The 19,323-nt window shown below is 34.3% G+C and overlaps 1 protein-coding gene across 5 annotated transcripts in view; it reads right to left on the reverse strand.

Annotated features, from left to right (window-relative positions):
• The window catches only part of LOC126850615 (uncharacterized), a 30,869-nt gene that overhangs the window by 11,387 nt on the left and 159 nt on the right, over positions 1 to 19,323 (reverse strand). The window contains exons 1-2 of one of the 5 annotated variants that reach the window (XM_050593779.1): positions 18,698 to 19,317; positions 51 to 511 (exon numbers count right to left, since the gene is read on the reverse strand). In XM_050593779.1, the coding sequence (XP_050449736.1) occupies positions 51 to 383 (333 nt within the window). In that variant the 5' untranslated portion in view covers positions 384 to 511; positions 18,698 to 19,317. Of the gene's footprint in view, positions 1 to 50; positions 512 to 1,821; positions 2,441 to 8,711; positions 10,158 to 18,697; positions 19,318 to 19,323 lie in introns of those variants that run through there. The other 4 variants (XM_050593780.1, XM_050593782.1, XM_050593778.1 and 1 more) reach the window with 4 other exon arrangements.

The raw sequence follows: 19,323 nt of genomic DNA on the forward strand, positions 1-19,323 counted from the left end.
GATGTTCGGTTTAAAGGTAAAGCTACTTATTATTTATGTTTCTTTCTTACGTATTCCTTGACATTCTTCGTGCGCACTGCCTTGTAGGAAGCGTATGCCGGGTAAAGGGTGCCGAAAACTAATCTGAAAATAGGATAAACGAGCGTGTAAATTAGGGATCGCGGCGACATTATCGCCAAGAGCACCGTCAACAATCCGACGTTGTTTAGCGTCATTCTTATGGGAAACTTTTGCAGCCAGTGACGACACCAGGCCATCGTCTGTCTCGCCAAAAGATCGCTGACTCCCACTTTATGAATCAACGCGATCGACATTTCGTCCGATCGCGCTTCGTTCTTATCGAAAATCTCTATTGTCGATCGATGGTCTTTTCTCGTTTCCATATTGTCAATCTATTGCTCTCTATCTCTCTTTCTCTCTCGCGCTACGACGAGAACGCTTTTCTACTCCCGAAATCTTGAATTCTTCCGGAGATCCTGTGACGATCGTCGGACGAGTACGACGAGTCCAGCTGTAACACAAAAAAAAACGAAAATTATTTGATGAATTATTTGATCATCGCCGAGTATAATGCAAATACAGTTAACTCAATAATAGCTCAAAGAGTTAGTTAAATGAAATTAATATAGATACTTCAAGGTCTATTTAATGAAATCGATTATTGGATTTGAAAAGGATTCAACGAATAAGTCAAACAATTACCAACCTAACCGTTATACATATATGTATAGAGTAAGATAGTTTCATTTCGATTAAAATATCGACAAATATAGATGTTAGTCTGACAAAATCATTGCAAATATCATATCAATATAAATTTATATCAATTAGAAATCATCTTTTATTATAATGGCACTTGAATATGTATATAAAAATAATGTGGTTTCAATATGAATGATACGCTTTTGTATCTAAATTACTGTAGATTTAATTTTTAAAAAAATTCGCTGAAAAATATTTACATTAACAATTTATTAAATACTATAGCTTTTCAATATCATGTTTGCATCACATTAAAATTTCAAACATGTCATTGTGCATTCTATTAAAACGTAATGAATCATACATTATTTAAGCTATTCTATCGAACGATAAAACGGTTTTCGATGGCATTATGGAATAATCATCGAACTCGGAATTCCGGAGTAACGCTTTCGATTAAAACGCAGTCATTCATCGATTAATGTCTGCCTCAACTGTTGCAGCCTGCGGCTCCGTTTAAGAGATTGTGCAAGAAGCTTATTATGGAGATCCAATTAAACACGCGATATCGCCGATCCGTCATGCATATCTTTTGAGAGATTAAATATAATTCATAATATAAATACAGAAATTGATCCTTGAATCTTCCTTCATTTATGTTTCCAAGCATTATTTATGCAAGTTTCTTGCTGTTACTGTATCATAGTGTTATAGTATCGTACATATTTTAGAAAATGAATTTTATATTACACTAAAAAATAAAGTAGAAAGATAAATTAAATTAAAAAATAAATAGATTAAACTGTTACATCACCAATGATATTCGCCATACCTTTAAATTAATTCTATAATATATTATTTAATGCATATTTTATAATATATTTATGCACAAAAGGAATTCTTAATATATTTTTTTTTTTTAAATTTAAAGTACTTACAAATTTAAATTATCTACCCATTTTTTAACCAAGCAATTAAAAACTATTTTTTAAACAAGAACTTCAGTATATTATTTAAACAATTCATCGTAAATAATGCGATACATTAAAAGTTCTTTATCTCAGAAATTATCTTAGAAATTTTTGTAATGATTTTTAACAGACAATCATTCCTTCTTACAATTCAATCGGTTCCGTCAGATTCATCCGAGCGTCTCGTCTCCTTGTCGTTGCTTATTCGTCTTTATTGGGTGCGAGACGCTTTGTCAGTTTCTTCGTGTCAAATTCTGACAGATCCTTTTCTGCTTCACGTTACCGTCGTGTGTTTCTGTTTTCCTTCGAAATTAATTCCTCGCGCGTAACTGAGGTCAAACTCCAAGTACACCGCGTCACTCGCTCTACTCGCGATTGCTTCCAGTTTGAAACTAAACGCGTAGCCTCGTTCGTTCGGACATCGTCAACGACGACGACGACGACGACGACGACGAGGACGACGACGATGAGCAATACAGACCGCTGCAGAGACTATTTTCGCGTCTTAAGCCGCTGTCACGCTGGCATCTCTAAACCGACACGACGCGACATCCGAAAGACTTCAGATTAACCGCGACTTTCTCGTATAATGATTTATCTGTGTTCGCGGCGCGAGTACTGTGAAACTAATCCCCACATTCGTTCTATCAACCTTCTTCGATCGGGTCAAAGCTGTATACATGTTTTGTACATCGAGGTAAACAAAAATTATCGAGACGTTTAAGGAAAATATTATTTTCGAGTAGAAATTACTCCAAGAATTCTATATCCATCCAAAGATTTATCGAATATTTTGCAGCCGATAATATTTAATTGGATACTGTATTTAATTCACAATTTTTTATAATTTTATATATTCAAATTTCAAATTTTTATTGTAACTTATTTGAAAAGGAGGGTGAAAGAACTAAGGTTTTGTTATCTACATAAAGTTTCAAAGTTTGATCATAGAAATTTTTTATCACTTGCAACTGCAAAGTTTTTTTAAAAATTTTTTAATTCATAAAGACTCACTTCTGCTTCAAATAGGTCAAAGAAATTGAAGATAAAAGAAAGCGCGAAAAACTTGGGATATCTGCGTAATACATTAAATCAAAAATATTCAAAAATGCTCTGCTTCTGAAATGTCTCGTATAAAGAGTTAAAAGCGCTTGTGACCACGGTGTATTTAAAGTGCACGATCGTTTTCCCGCGAGTGGGTCATCTCCGGACGCGCCAGAGAGCGACGAGTTAATTATATGCGTCAACCTAGATATCATGTCGGTCAATCTGTATCAAAATAAGGATCGCTTGATTTTCTCGACCAACGTTCAAATTTAGTCAAATAGATTTTGCGCGCAAACTCAACGTGTCGGCATATCATTTCATCTAACAATAAGCCAGATCGTGATTACGATCGAGCAATATCAATATTTTTAATAATTATCGCACGCATATAAAATAACACTTAAGTCATGTGGGAAATATAACGCGAACATTGTTTCTCCTAAACACGACATGTACAAATATATGATGTTCTCTCGAAAGTTTCAACAGCACTCTAGAGGCCTCTAAAGTCTGTGGAGAATAAAATTAAACAGCGCATAATGCATAATAGCTATAATTTGTGTTTATAACTTTGAGAACTAATTTCGTACTAATACGTTATTCGTTGCTTCATCAAATTTCATTTTATACAGCGAGATTCGGGAGAACGATACGTTTGTTCGTGTTTGATTCCTTTCGATCGAAGTAGAAATTTCCTCGCGCGAGGAAAAACAACAGCAGCATTAATGCGAATTACCAAGTCGCTTCGTCGCGTCAGTCAAGCGAATTAAATTAGCGCGTTAGCATCAATTATTCACAGATCGCGAGAGCGATAGACTAACGACAAAAATTGAAACCGGTATACCAGAGAGAGTGCGATTTTCTATGCCGGAAGAATGCGTTCCTTAATAACGCAATCTTATCTTATTCAACTCGATTTCACTATTGTCACAAAAAAAAAACCTTAGAATTTTTTTCCGTTTTATGCTATATTAGGAATATTTGAAATATTTTAAATTATATCACTATATTAGATTTTGAAAAATATCGCAATAAATGATAATATATATAATAAATTTCGCAAACTCTTTCGGTAGAAAAATGTCACATCGAATCGCGTTATCACTAGTATTTTCCGCGACATATTTTTTTTAATAATTAAAATCAGGATAGCGACAATTTCATGTATATATTGTTAACACAGAATGCAAAATACACTCTACACTCGTAATCGATGAATCTGTCACGCGTGACACGCTACACCAGACGACACCATTGCGCGAAGAACTGAGCAAAATCTTCGCTCGATCTGCGATCCTACGAAACTGCGGACGAACTTGCAGACGCAAGTAATTCGATGATTGTCACCAATGTCGCTCTGTCATGGATTGCGTAACAGGTCGTTCCTAATGCGCACTCCGCATCGCTCGCAGCGCGAACACAATTGTTCGCGGCGCAATTATTCACGCCCGGCCGCTTCCGGTTCCGATAAACGAAATGACGATACGCGAGTCGTCCTTTCGATTCGTTCGTGGCTCGTATCAGGACTCGAGGAGTTAGCCGACTGGCAATCGCGCGATAAGACCACGACGATTTACGACCGACGCGTTTCCACACACCGTGGCCATTTACGAAATTGAATGTCCACCTACTAGTTCTCCTGTAAGATTATCTATCGACCGGATATCTCATAAAGGAAGATTCTGTTACTTTTATCCTGTCTTTTTGTCTCTACTTCACTATTATGTGTGTTCGCTTTTTCCAATCATTTTTGTTCGAGCGAGTTTGTCAAAATTTTTATTACCTCTTTCTCTAGTCTCTTTATCCGAGAAATAATATCTGCAATGTGAAATAAATTTTCGATTTAATATATAGAGAATATCTCAAAATATAGTTATGCTTTTTTATCTACATGTTTTATTATCGTTTTGGAAGCCAATTTTTTTGTAAACTTTAAAGCTTTCATCAAGCTAGCATCTCCATTATTAAATACTTGCACAAAATTCAAAAGTAAATATATCAGAATTAAGTGCTTTCTAAGTGTTTTCAAAAGCAAATAACAAAATTTAGTTGTTTATTATAATTTATATTTAGATATATCAGTTAACAAGGACAGAATACATATAAAATTTGTTTGCTTTTTATTCTTAAAATGACACGTAAAAAATGATATATTTTTTCAGAAAACATTTTATATTTATTTGCATCGGTATGATTACACTTTTAGATATCTATAGACATTTGTTTTTAATTTTTAGGATTTATTAAATAATATATGGCATAAGAAAATAAATGATACGTATATATAACGGGCATTTTGTAATATTCTAGTAATATAAATAGTATAATTTGTTGAGCTCTTGAATTGGCGTTTGCGAAAGATTGATCGAATTTTGGATCATAGTTCGAACTTATCATTCGAAGTGCGTTACATACACAGTCGAGTCGATTGTGCGATTCTACATGATTGTTAACACCGTATTTCATGTTTATTAATGACGATGACCAATACAACTTTCCCCTACCGGCATAAATATAAACATGTCTTGGTCGCAAAAACAAGATTATTCGTATATATCACGAGGTCAAGTTCATTGTCCTTTGTTTGCGCACACCTTGAATTTCATATTCATACCTCGTTTAACCTGAACTATGATCTTCAACTTCTACCAAAGTTTTCAATGCTCTGTTTTTGATACGAATGTTATATATTGTAAAATATGCAATCTTTAAAAGTGTGTTATATATAATTTTAATAATTTGTCAATATATTTGCAATGTGTGCATTTCTATAACAAAATATTGATAAAAAGTTATTACTTAATACTTTTGAATTTACAATGTTAAATATTTCGGCAGTCTTAAGAGCAGTAAATTTTTTGTGCGTATTAATTAACAAATAAAATTTTGACATCTATTTACTTATATTTTTCTTTTCAATTTGCAGTATCAAATAATCGGAAATTTTTATTAAAGCAAGATACATTTTAGATTACGTTAATGGATTATGAATATATCAATGTTCATTTTATTACAGGTTATTTAAAAAATAGATAGTCAACGATATCAAATTTATCATTATTTTATACAAAGTTAGAAATAAAAATATATCAAATAATATTAAACTTAATTTTTATAAAAAATGATACACTAAAAATCAATAAAAATAACGTCAAATGAATTATTTTATTTTTGCGTATCCACTGAACCGAAAGAACTAGTATTCTATTTTTTTCTATTATAACAATAGAAAAAAATATATATAGCATAAATATACTGCACGGAAGAACCTTGCAAGAAATACATGCAAGGTAAGGTTACTGAAAAACTATAAATGGAGCGATGGTAAGATCTAATGGAGAACGATTATTGTTTTATATTGTCGAAAAAAATTTAGTCCACCATTGTATGCTGTTATCGAGTTACTATGCCAGTGAGAATAAAATAAACTCCATACATTGAACTTTTCACGAAAGAAACTGTTCATTGTACTCAAAAAACAATTAATAACATTAAAACTTACATTATAATAAGTAATTCATGTAGAAGATATGATTATCGATAAATTTTGTAAATTTATTTCATAAATATCGTAAATTTTAAATAATAAATAAATAATTTTAGACATATCTTTAGACATCAGCTAATTTCGATTTAATAATTAAAATCTTATATTATTATTTATCACATTTGTGCGTTATCTATTTAATATATAATGTTATTATGTTCATTTTCTTCTCCAAACTGCGCATATAACGTATCAAAAATAGGTATAAGAAATTATATTATTAAAGCGAATTAAAGCGATTACGATTCCACGCTCAAGGTTGTTATACAGGAAGTACGCAACGAGTATCTCTCATCAATCTTATACAATATAATATCTTTCCAATTAGATAGGAAATCTCTCTTCATAGCATACCATTCGAATAAATTCTAGAAACATATGTTCTTTCTTCAATATTGATATTGCATTGAAATAACGATATATATGTCGAGATTATTTCCAAAGTATTTTCATAATTGTATCATATGTGTATTTCAGGCGCGCACTAATTGAATTCCACAAAAAAATAGAAAAAATTCATATATATAATAACATATTCTGCAACATATTAAATGCGAAAAACAAGAAATGCAAAAAATTTCGCCTTCTTTTTTTTCCGTTCCATCATCTCATATATTTTACATAAAATATCTTAACGATCGAGATTTTTTTTTTTTCAATGCAATACTTGTTTCCAAATGCAATTTTATTTACCGTGTAATATATTACAAATCATTCAAATCTTCTTCCTAAAAGATACAACAGTATTTAAAATTAGGAACTTTGTCATCTATTCTTTGTCATTTATTTTACCGTATTGACATTTTATTCAAAAAAATATTAGAAATATTGATTTTATTATATTAAACATTGTATAATAATTATATTTGAAATTAGAAACTTTTGCACTTTTACGATTTCTGTAGAATTTTCAAAGACAAGAATGAAAGAAAATCATGAATGTTAATTTCATTTATCACAAGATAATTTTTTCGTTAAAATCTTTCATACAATAGATATATTCGCTATTGAGAACTCTTTCATTTTCCTGTGGCGCTCTCATGCTTGGATGCGATTTTCAGAGGCGATGGTAAGAAAACCACAGATACCGTGTTAACGACCGTTACTCGCTTAAAAATCGGCGCGTGAAAATTGCGCGAATAATGCACAACCATTGGAACGAGCACAGGTGTGGCTCGTTTGGGTGGCAAGAAGCATGTCATGTTGGTTTGTTCAGCAAAATCCTATCAAAAACTATAGAGAAACGTCAAGGCAATTCGACACGCGCGAAATTTCTATTTGGTATGGAATCATGAGAGAAAGAAGGAAAGGAAAAGCGCGCGCGCGCGAGAAAGAGAGAGAGAGAGAGAGAGAGAGAGAGAGAGAGAGAGACAAAGGAAATAATGACCCGAGTGTGCTTTGAAAGCGATGCTCCTTGTTAAGACAAACGAAAAATTGAAACAGAAATCTCGTAGAAATGATCCTCGGAATCGGTGCAAAAGCAGTGTGCACAACAATGACCTCAATTGCAACCGTTTGAACCGTTCACCAGCTGATCATCTATTAGCAAGAGGCAATGCGGGCAGAGACAGAGCATTAGCTAGATTAGAAAGTACAGATTTCATCCAGCTAAAGTGGCTCGCTAAATCTAGCAACATCAGAATGCTTCTGGAAGAGGTCGACCTATCTCTCTTTTATCAGTATCGTCCTCATCGATTTTCCTAGATCTACGATTTATCTTAAATACATCGAGTGATTAATCTTAACCGACTGAAATATTTCCACTGTTTCCTTGCCACCGATTCCCATTAATTCATCTACATTTCGCGTGCATATCTTATTTTTTAACATAACATACCCATAATTCAATAAAAGATATTTATGGTAATGTATTTGCATGCATAAAAGCGCTACATGTAACTGTAGGATTTATTTATCGTACTCTCAGCGCAAAATATTGCCATCTGATTCTTTTGATACGTCATATAGTATCCAAGAGAAAATATTAATTGTATGAAATTCAATATTACAATAATAGTAATTGTATACTTATTAAAATATAATATATATTTATATTAATTAAAAAGAGAGAGAATATTTATAATAAATTATGCTATTATATGATAAATAAATTTCAAACCTTTTCTCATTTAATTTATAATTAAAAAAATAAACGCGATATCCGGTACAGATATACGATCGCGAGAAACTAAGCTTCTCGATTTCGGTCTTTGTTCTCGTGTAGAAATTTACAAGAAGTCCTTTGGACTTGCTCTCGCACAAGATAGAATTTACTTTCTCTCGACCCGATTGTCGCGCTAGTTCGCTACCGCCTTTTTTTTTTTATTCGCAGTCGCTTCGTGGTTGGCCGATCCTATGCACGCCTGATCGGTTCCTTTATCGTCACGTCACGGAGAGGCCAGTCTTGACCGCGGTGCAACGACCGATTAAGTGATTCGACTAACGTTTTCTAAGTGGCGATTCAAAGGGAGGCGTTCGCCTTTCCTCCGTTCATTTCTTTTCTTCCTCCTCTTCTCCTTGGCCGCGCCGACCAAGTTTCTTCTTTCCTTTCTCTCTCGACGTCCTTGCTCTTTGGAATTTTCACGAATCTTCTCTCTTTCCTCCGCGATCGTCCTCGCTGTTCCCACTTCGGTTTTATTTGCGTCACCACGTCGTCGATTCAGATGTAAATCACCACGGTGCCGTCGTGGAAGAAGATCGTTATGCGAATCTGTTGCTTGACTCTGGAAGACATGTCGTCAATGACAATGATCGTCAAAAACGTGGATAAAAGATTAAATTTCAAGGATAGCGCGCGATATTCTGTTTCGGTCGGCTTCCTTTAATTCACGGATTCTTTTCTTCAAGCTTGTAACACCTCGTCGCTTCTATAAAATCGTCCGTTCGATTATTCGCGATACGATGCGAGTTAATAAATCTTCTATTCGCGATCTCAACAGGCGCTAAACCGTTCGCCGAGACGACGACGTCACGGGATCAAGGGTACGACAGTCTGGCGTCAACGGCAGCGTTGATTCCCTCGTCAGCAGCATCGCCTTTCTCTCGGCTCTCGGATGCAGCGATCGGATAATGACGATGATTAATTGCCCGCGTCGCCATGCTGATCCAACATTTGCGAGAATCCGACGAGCGATTTAAGAGAGACAGCCGCCGCGTTTTATTCCACCAACATCATCATCTAGTACATTTATTGTAGATTCTTCTGTTCAAAATGATATTTACAATCTTTAATATTATCGCTGTAAAATTCGTGCTTATGTTTTCCTCAATTCCACACGAGATCCAGAGGGGCGCAAAATGTTACTATCTTGAATCTTAAAATCTGAGATATAAAATGACCGTAAGTTTACTTCGACTCGAACGCTATTTTTGACATGTAGATTCTTGCTTGTGTTACCGAGCTTGGTAATTGGCAGTGTCTTGAGGCAATCTAGAACGGTATTGTTCTATTTTAAATTCTGAAATCGGAGCACCGTGTGAGAGATAAAAGTTTCACGATATCCTCACAGCCTAGTTTACTCCGATGTTATTGTTAACATTGCAAAGGCTTTGTTTGCGTAATCAATTTAGCAATCCCTTAAAATATTCTGTAGCAGTACTATTCTATTCTTGAGATCTGTGTTTTGAGGTAAAATTTGTAGGTTGAGCAGCAGAGACGCAGTAGTCGATCGATGTAAATCCGTGACTCAGTTAATATTTGTTTTTTATCGCTGGCGATTTGTGTTGTAAGATATCCTCGCGGAAACGATCCGACAAACTGCGCGCTTCTAACACACGCACAAACAAACTGAGATGTAATGTTTCTTTGCACTTCTCCTGAGGCGATCAGTGGGAGCTTTTTGTCTCGCGTGTATGTCCCACGAGCGTCGCGACGTCCCAACTGGAAGCCGGCCACTTCTACGCTTGGGTTTATATTTAAATAGCGGAGCGCCGTTGATGACGACGTCGACGTCGACGCATCGGGAAAGACGATGCGTCGTCGACCGGACGTCGAGAAGAAAGAACGAGAGAATTGAGAAGAAGAGTATACATCGAGAGAAATACCACAGACTGAAGAAAAAAAAATTGCTTTTGCGAAATGAAAACATCTCTGAGACATGTGATATATTGGCGCACAGGTAAAATATGCGATGGTGTTTAAAAGAGAAATATTATTCGAGAAGAAAAGCTTGCGAATGGAATTCGTATATAAATATACGAAGTGTACGATAAAATAGGAGACGAGACAGTTGCATAATAATTCGTGAAAAGGTTCGTACTCAATAGTTATCATTTTCAAATATTTTCAATATCTTTTCTTCGTATATATTTTGTTTTATTTATAGATAGTCAACAATGTAAAACATCTAACTATAAATGCAATAAAAGTGTGTGATTAAATTTCTTTTTTAAATCGTCCATTATAGTTGTTATTTTTTTGGTTCTATTACATTTCTTTCGCGACGTTTTAGCACAATACGCAAAAATGCACGCACTGTATGAAGCGTCGGAAAATCCATGCTAATAAAAGAACGTATAAATATCAATGCCATAGGATCAGGGACCTCCCACGCTGATACGCATTTACTCGACACACTTTAAACGGGACTATCCAAGAAAGTTCATACGTGGTGAATGAATATTTAACGATTTGTAAAGTAAAGAAAGCGAAACGACATAAATTCAGCCTGTTATGAAACATATGTATGCATTTTGATTATCCTTGCTCAATTATTAGAATTAAAATTGTTAATATAAACAATAATCATTATATACCATTTAATTTGTAGCATAATCTCTGTTTAATAAATTAAACAAAGAGAGATCGATATAATAATATTAATAATTAAACATTTAATAAAGCATGCTTTATAAATAAAAAAAAAATTCGCATGTCGCATGTCGTTAATATATCATCAATTTTGAGACGCGTTATATTTAAAAAATATCTAAAAAAATTAGCTAATTATGTATCTCTTTTTATTCTCAAAGTTCTATCGTGCAGTGATATGAAGAGTTACTTTTAATAATCAATCCTGCAAGCACAAAGTGCATATATTGAACGCAATCAAAGTGCTTGCAAATAAATTAGTCTTTACAATCCAAACAGTCCACGCATAAATACGTTCGATCTCTATCGATAAATATTGCAGGTCAAACCGTTGTACCTTTCCTTCTTTTCATCACGCTCGCGAAACGTGCGTTCTCGAAGAAAGGGAATCCCCGAAGGGGTCCATCTCGATGGGCCATTTCGAATGCTCGGCGTTCCGGCACGCCGTTCGAAATCTCGCAAGATCCTCCTTTTTCTTTTCTACCCGTCTGCCCACGCGTTCGAACTACCTACCACCCATCCGAAGGAGATAAAAGGACGAGTGGAGAAAGGAGCAAAGAGAGAGAGAGATCTGGGCTAAGCTAAGCTAAAAAAAAGAAGAGAACCAAATACAAGATCGGAGAAGGAGAGAAAGCGTGATATATGGAGAAAAAGATAGTTTGGGTGTGTGTCTGTTTGTGTGAGGGAGAACATCGCCGCGGACGTATCAGGACGTAGAGTTTCGGGGTACGCCCAAAGGGTCATCACCCTTTCGTGGCAAACTCCCCCGCCCTCCTCGCTTGTGTGCATGCCATCCTTCTATTTCCTCTCCCCCCACCTCTTCCACCTTTTTCGTCTTCTCTTTCGCTGGACTGGCCCCCACTCCATCTTCCTCATACTCCGACATTGCACCCCCGTGTGACGTGCACTTTTACTCCCTGGCGCGTCTCCAGGGACGAAGAAATACGATTCGCCCCGCGAGAAAATGGCGTAATTATATACGAGAGCAAGAAGGAGAAGAGGAAGGACGCGTAAATCACGACGGCGAGGAAGCAACGGGGCGTGCAAGACTTCGGCGAGGAGTCTCGCATCCGCCGAAAACACGGCTCGAAAAAGGGTTCCGAGAACTCCTCTCCCTCCTTTCACAGAAGGAAAAGATGAAAACTTTAAGAGGGCTAAAGGCGCTGTGTTCTTTCTCGCGACGTTTCTACTATTTAGGAAAATTATTTTCCGTTTGTCTTATTAGAGTCATTTACGTACCTTTATAGAGACAGAAACGATTCTCTAATTTCAAAACCAAAAATACAACGGTTCTTGTTAAAAAAACTTTCTTCCTTCAATCTCATAATGGTACAGGAACAATGCTGCGTCATGGACGACTATATTTGTGGTTCAATATTCTCCTCATTACGATGGCGTCACTTCAGAAGAAAGCCGCTCGCGTGACTCGCTTCTTGATAACGTGACTGACAGCCGATGGAGATTCCAGCTCCGCGGATCATACGATGATGATACGAATACAATGCTTGGCACGATGTCATCGTCTTTCATAAAACGCTCGATGCATAACATCGCATAAAAGTTTCGAAACGCGATTATCCTGTATCAATTTTAATTTAAATAATAAAATAATGATGTAAAAAGAAAAATGGCAAAATAAATATATAATATACTAAATGAAAAAAAAATATATAATAATCGCAATAATATAATATAAAAAAATTTAATTAAAAATAAAATAAAAATACCTACATACACGATAACTGATTGCTTATATATGTATTATAAATAAAAAATTTTAGTTTAACAAATTAATATTATTACGAAAAGAATATGTAAAAGAAAAAGAAAAAGTAAAAGAAAAAGAGAGATGTATAATAACTTTTCAGTTAAGCTGTTAAAATGAAATAGAATTAATATAATCATACGAAAAATTATTTATAACATCAACTTCGAAACCATGACATATTTTTCATTTAATTGGAACGAAGATCGAGAAACAAATCGCAACGCAATCTCGGTATCCATAATGTTGATGAAGCAAATAATTGCTTCTTCGGTCAGCGCGATTGACGATAAAATTCGCCACAGGATAAAGGATTTTAATATTAATCTATGACCGTTAATGACAGGCTGCACGTCGCGAGATGCTGGTGTAAAATTGCAAAGCACTCTACGTACCGTTTTATTTATTGTTATAAATTTACATTTGCACTTATAGATCGGCCGTTCCAACGTATAATTACGAATTTGCGTAGCGGAACAATTAATATGCACGAATCTTCCGATGTATTGATAACTAAATGCTGCCATGTTCGAGAAAATTGATGATCGTAAAGCGTTAGTAATGTACCTTATTACTAAATTTAACTTTGTTTTAAATATAAATTTGTGCAGTAATATATATATATATATATATATATATATATATATATATATATATATCATTTATTCCATTGCAAATTATTTCAAAAAACATTTCAAGTTATATAGAAAGAAATATTCTCATAAATCATTTTTGAAACCGAGAAATCTTTTATCCATCTTTTATTTTTTCTACATTTTTTAAATTGTTTCATTTATGCCATTTCTCCTATGTAAATGCTATTTATAATTAACGCACGATTTAATTAGATGTATATCTCCGGTTTATTTCTTTTTTAGTCGAGAGTATAAAAACTGTGCATTGATCGTAATAAAACTTTTCCCGTTTCCGTGTTACTGGAAGACTAAAGACCGCCGTAATTAAGAAGATGACAAAATCCCGTTGAAATTTCCTTATTTTTAGAGCGGAAGCCCCCGAGTTTCCGTATTCGACGTCGGAGACAACGAAAAAAAATTATGCGTTATGAGTGCCGGGGGACTCCCGTATCTCGTAATTAGCAAGCGGCGCATTCTCAATTATTCTAATGAGAGCAATGACGTCACGAGACTGCGCTCTGAGAATCCCGGCGTAGAATCGGCTAGAAATATTATTGCGCCGCATCAACATGACTTTTTTGCTTTCTCTCTTTCTCTCTCTCCCTCTATCTCTCTTTTTCTTCCTTTCGTTAGATTTTCTTTTTTTGCGATGTCGTTGCGAGAGAGGTCTTTAAATACTCGAGGCCTTTTCACGCGGACTTCCCTTTGCCGTGAGAACGCGTCGCACAGTAAAAAAATCTAACCAGTTTTATATGACGATACAATTGTATTTTAGAATACAGAGACTTCTCACATACACATATATGGTTGCGCGTGCATATGGATATGTTTTTGCGTATCACGATATGCGTGTATTCGCGCGACTTCAAAAGTCGCCGCACGGCCGGATGCAATGCGTGCGGTAATAACGAGGTCGTTATTCTTGATATGCAAAGTGGAAATAAATGCAGGTTACGAGATCAACGATGTCTGGCCAGCATGGAATTTATAGGTGAAAATCATAAATTATGTATAGCATAACTTAGTTTAGTGATGTACAAAAATCCCACTTATCTCTTATACATTGTGTGCTTTTATTTTTTCACATTCATAAATCTTTTGAAACTTTCCTTTAAATGTCTTTAAAATTTTGATTTCGTTAAATAATTTAGCTTTGCTCTGTTCTATAAAATTCGAATAATATGGTATGGTATATATTATACACTTAAATATGTTTAAAACAAAATTTTCTACATTGAAAGCTATAAAATTTTTAATATGTATATTTTTACTAAGTCATAAAACCAAATTTGAATTTTGTAAGATTCTATATCATCAAACTTGAAATTTTAGTTTTAACAAGATTTACACAATAAAGTAGACGAAGTAAAATGATATCACATGGGATATCCAAATATTTATTGATTTTAGCATTAATCACGGATCATTTGAACAAGCGTCGCATTTCTCCATGTTGAAGAATTTCGCGCAGTCTGTCATAAATATATGCGACCCCTCCGTTATTTTGCTCTCGTCGACTCGATGAGAGGGGTAGGATAAGTCCGAAGGGAGAGCTAAACAAGCTCCCGCCGCCCCCTTCACGCGATGGTCGAGTAGACGTCGAGGGCGCTACGACGAAGCTGTGTGAGGGCGAGAAAGGTTAACGCGATCTCTCGTACAAGGGTGTACGGAATATTGATTCTCACCAGTGTTAGAAACCTTCTAGTCCCGTAAGTGTACGTTTAAAAAAGACGAACGCGAATGTACACACGTATAAGAGATGTTGCAATGTCATTAGAAAATATTTTAAAGAATTGTTATATTATTAATGTAAAAATCTCGTGGAAAACAAATTCTTGCCGTAAGTTTTTAATTCTCTTTTGCTTAATTACTTTTAAACATTGATTTAAATTTTAAAATTTCAATTTTTAAACTTAACTAGCTTAAAATTTTCAATACTTAATTATTTCTTAAATAGTGTTTAATTTTGAATAATTAAGCTTGAAATTTAAAATACAGACTATATTTCCATAAAGAGATTAATAGAGAGTAATTAAAATAACTGGAAAAACTATATTTTCTTTCCCAAAAGTAGAGTAAATTAAAAAATTGTTTTCTTCATATAATTACAGTCCAAAAGCAAAAATAAATTATATTTATAATCTATAAAACTAATTCTTTTAAATTTATAAATCACTTATATGTAAAATAGTTATATCTTACATATTATAAGTTTATTTTATTCCCGTTTTAAAATCTTTGATTTTCACATAATTTTTATATAAGAAAAATTTCAGTGAAGACTATCTGTTATTTAATATTTATTCTCTGTTTAATATTCAAATTCAATATGATAATAAACTTGACTTAAAATTCTCAGAATATATACATATAAGGTTTCTATTACTTTCTTTCAAAAAATGATAAATGGTATGTGTGTGTGTGTTGTAAAATAATATCATAAATTATCTTCAAGTTAAAGAATTTTACTAAAAATAAAAATTAAAAATAAATACTTTTATGCAAATGATGAAGAAACTGTATACAGTTGCATATGGGCGTCCTTCATGCAACGACGAGTACCACGTACCACCCTCCTGTTGCCAACCAGGCATCGATCCAACGAGCGACCAAGTTTCTTCTTATACAAGAAGCATCTCTTTCTTTCTCTCTTTCTGTCTCGATGTGCTCGTTCCTTCTACCGATGGCTTTTTTTTCCGAAAGAATTTGCTATGGTATGAGAGATGCGCGGGAAGAGCACGGGAATATAGAAACCATCGCAAAAAGATCGACCATTATTGTTAGACACAGATGTCAAGTATTATTTCCGATCAAAATGCGTTTTATGCCCAAAAGAACAAGATGAAAGAAACTTAATCCTTTGAAGTTCAATGATTTCGATTTGAAAATCCTTTTGAAATCTCTATTTTATCGAAATTATCAGAATTAAACTTTGAAAAACTAATTTTGGAGCAAAACTGTTTGAATTTTAAAAGATTAAAGGATATTCTTCTATTTTTTTAACTATATTAACAAAAATCTAAAGGTTCACCTTATGTATTAAGATTGATAAAATATAAAAGCGGAAAGAATATTCACAAAGAAAGAAAAATGTTATTTCAATGAGAAAATTTTATTAAAATTAAAAGATTTTGGCAATTTAAGATTTTTGAGAACTTTAATAAAATGCAAAACTGTATTTGCAATTAACGTAAAGTTAATAAATAGGCTTTCTTTTTCTGAAATTTTGATTGTCAAGATGTTTAAAGTTCAAAATTAAACAATTGAGACGAAAATCGACTGTCATTCAGGAATATTTACTTTTGAAACATCTTACATATATCCGAAAAAAGCAAGCTTTTAAATGTTCTATAAAGTCACCATAAAGCGCACGTGCAAATATAGATAGCGCGTAATGGAGTGTGCACTAGGAAATGTATACATAGTAGTTATGGCGTTGTGGAATAGCAAAAACGCATTTAATAAACCGGATGCACTTTAATACCTAATACTTTTTTATATTTTATTCGAGAATCCTTCTTCTATACAAAAATTTTTTATTCGTAAAAGTATCGGTGAATTTATTAACTTAAGATTACATTTATATATATTAATATATTTATATTATGTAATAATAAATATATGTAATAATAAATAAATATTTATATTATGTAATAATAAATATAAATATATCTGTATTATATAATATTCGATGATATTTAATATTCGAAAAAAAATCGATTAATTCCTTTTGCGTTATTTGTTATATTTTGAATTTCAAAACTCAAAACTCAATTTTAATTTGTAATTGATATAACTGTCTTTTGTGTGATATTTAATTTTGTTATAATTTTATAAAAAAGAAAAAATTTTATTATCTTACACTAACACTGCATGCTTAAAAAAATAGGATAAAAATGAAGATACAATTTTATCATTAGTATTAAATCCAATAAAATTGAGATTTACAATATTTATTGCCGTTTATTTTTTCAATATCAACGTATTTGTTTCTAAAGATTTGGTAGAATTTTTTTTCGATTTTCTGCATCGCGCAAAAAAAAAAGAAATAAACGGCGATTCCTCGATCGCCGTTTATTTTGTGCCAGATCTCGAATCGGCGTTTCTCCATTTCGTTCTAATTTATTATCAAGTGCAACGTGCGACCGTGAGTCACATGACAAGTCGCCGACGAGAGATCGAGGAGGACGTTCACGCACATTGTCGCACGAGTGGGGACGTGCGTGAGTCTGCGAGCGCAGCCGGACATACCGTAAACAAAACGTGCCTCTTAGCGAGGGAGAGCGAAGAGTGCAACGACCTGCGCTATTGTGTGACGTAGCTTTCGAATCAGCTGACGCCGCGCGATGCATCGTTCGCTTATCGCGCGCGCGATGCTTCGACATTCGATTAAACGATCATTATTCTATTATTTTCCGATTGTGAAACAACATCTGTGTTTTTGAAAATCTCGAAGCGCAAAAAATATATCCCTCTCTAAATATTGAAACAAAGAAATATTAAGTAAGATTTTCTATGAAAGATTCTAACGAATTTTAAGCATGATCAAAATATTTTAAAAATCGTTGGGCTCCTTTATATTCCCTCGTATAATAAATCATCATAGTTCATTTTTCTGATTGCATAGAAAATATTTTAGAAGAGGCGACAAATGTCTATAATAATAAATTAATAACAAAAAACTTGTTTTCAAGTTGCTAATATTATACCATAGTTCTTATACAATCTAATAATGATATTGTCCAATAGATTATCACTTATTTTCTCCACATATTTTTCATTTAAAAATATATGGTATAACATTAGTATCAATTGTATAATTTTTTTAAATTTATCAACATGTGAAAATATAAAGAGAGCCGTCTTTAATGTTCCTACGCAATTAATTACTTAATAACACATGTTTGTTATAGAGCATACACCGTTCTGATTTTCGTAAGCGAAGATAATACCGATAATCATGCTTGGAGTTTTGTAACATTGCGTATATCTTGACGTATAGATAGAAACGTTGGGTTAGGTTAGGTTAGGTTATGTCCTTACCACACAGATTGTTGCAAGACCAGCGTTCGCTTTCACTCTAGCGCTGACTCAACGATACGCATTAGGGATCTGAATATTATCATCACTCACGCGAGAGACTTTTATCTCTTCCACTAAATAATACTCTTTGTTCTCGTTGCGTTTCTCGACTGCGCATTAAAATGTTGGTGACATTACCTTGCTCCGGATTCTGTCGACGACGTCCTTCTTTCACACCTCCTTCTTTCCGTGGATTTAAACTTCTCCGGCCTCTTGCGACACTCCGTATCCACTATAAAGATTCCGCTGTATCGAGGGTCTCGCCAAACATGGGAATGCTTCTCCTCGATATCTGGACGCGATGACACAATCCTTCCACCATGAGGGAGAAAGAGAGAGAATTCACCGATGATCGTGTTCAACGACAGATGGACAGATTCGATCGCGTCGCCTCGCCAGCTGGATCAAATTCCAGCCTTCGTATTTTGTTCTCTTTGTCATAACAGCGAACTGTCGGAAGCGAGCGACAGAACGAGAGAGAGAGATAGATACACAAAGAACGTATATATGAGCGGTATCTATAGAGACGGACCACCGATCGAGCGAACGATCGAGACAGAGCAGGCAGCGGGATCACTTTACGCGAAAATTGGATGGAACATCTCGCGTCGCGACGTCAAATCAGGCGACACGTGTAGAGCCGTCGCCGCGCGAGTAAAAATAAACTTTACGCCGGATTTTCCCGGACGGCGAACGATGGCGATGGCTCGGAGTCGCGCGGTCGATCCAAGTCGACACACGATGCTTTTTCCGGTCATGTCGGA

This window comes from Cataglyphis hispanica, chromosome 6, assembly GCF_021464435.1.
Source record: "Cataglyphis hispanica isolate Lineage 1 chromosome 6, ULB_Chis1_1.0, whole genome shotgun sequence".
Taxonomy (NCBI): domain Eukaryota; kingdom Metazoa; phylum Arthropoda; class Insecta; order Hymenoptera; family Formicidae; genus Cataglyphis; species Cataglyphis hispanica.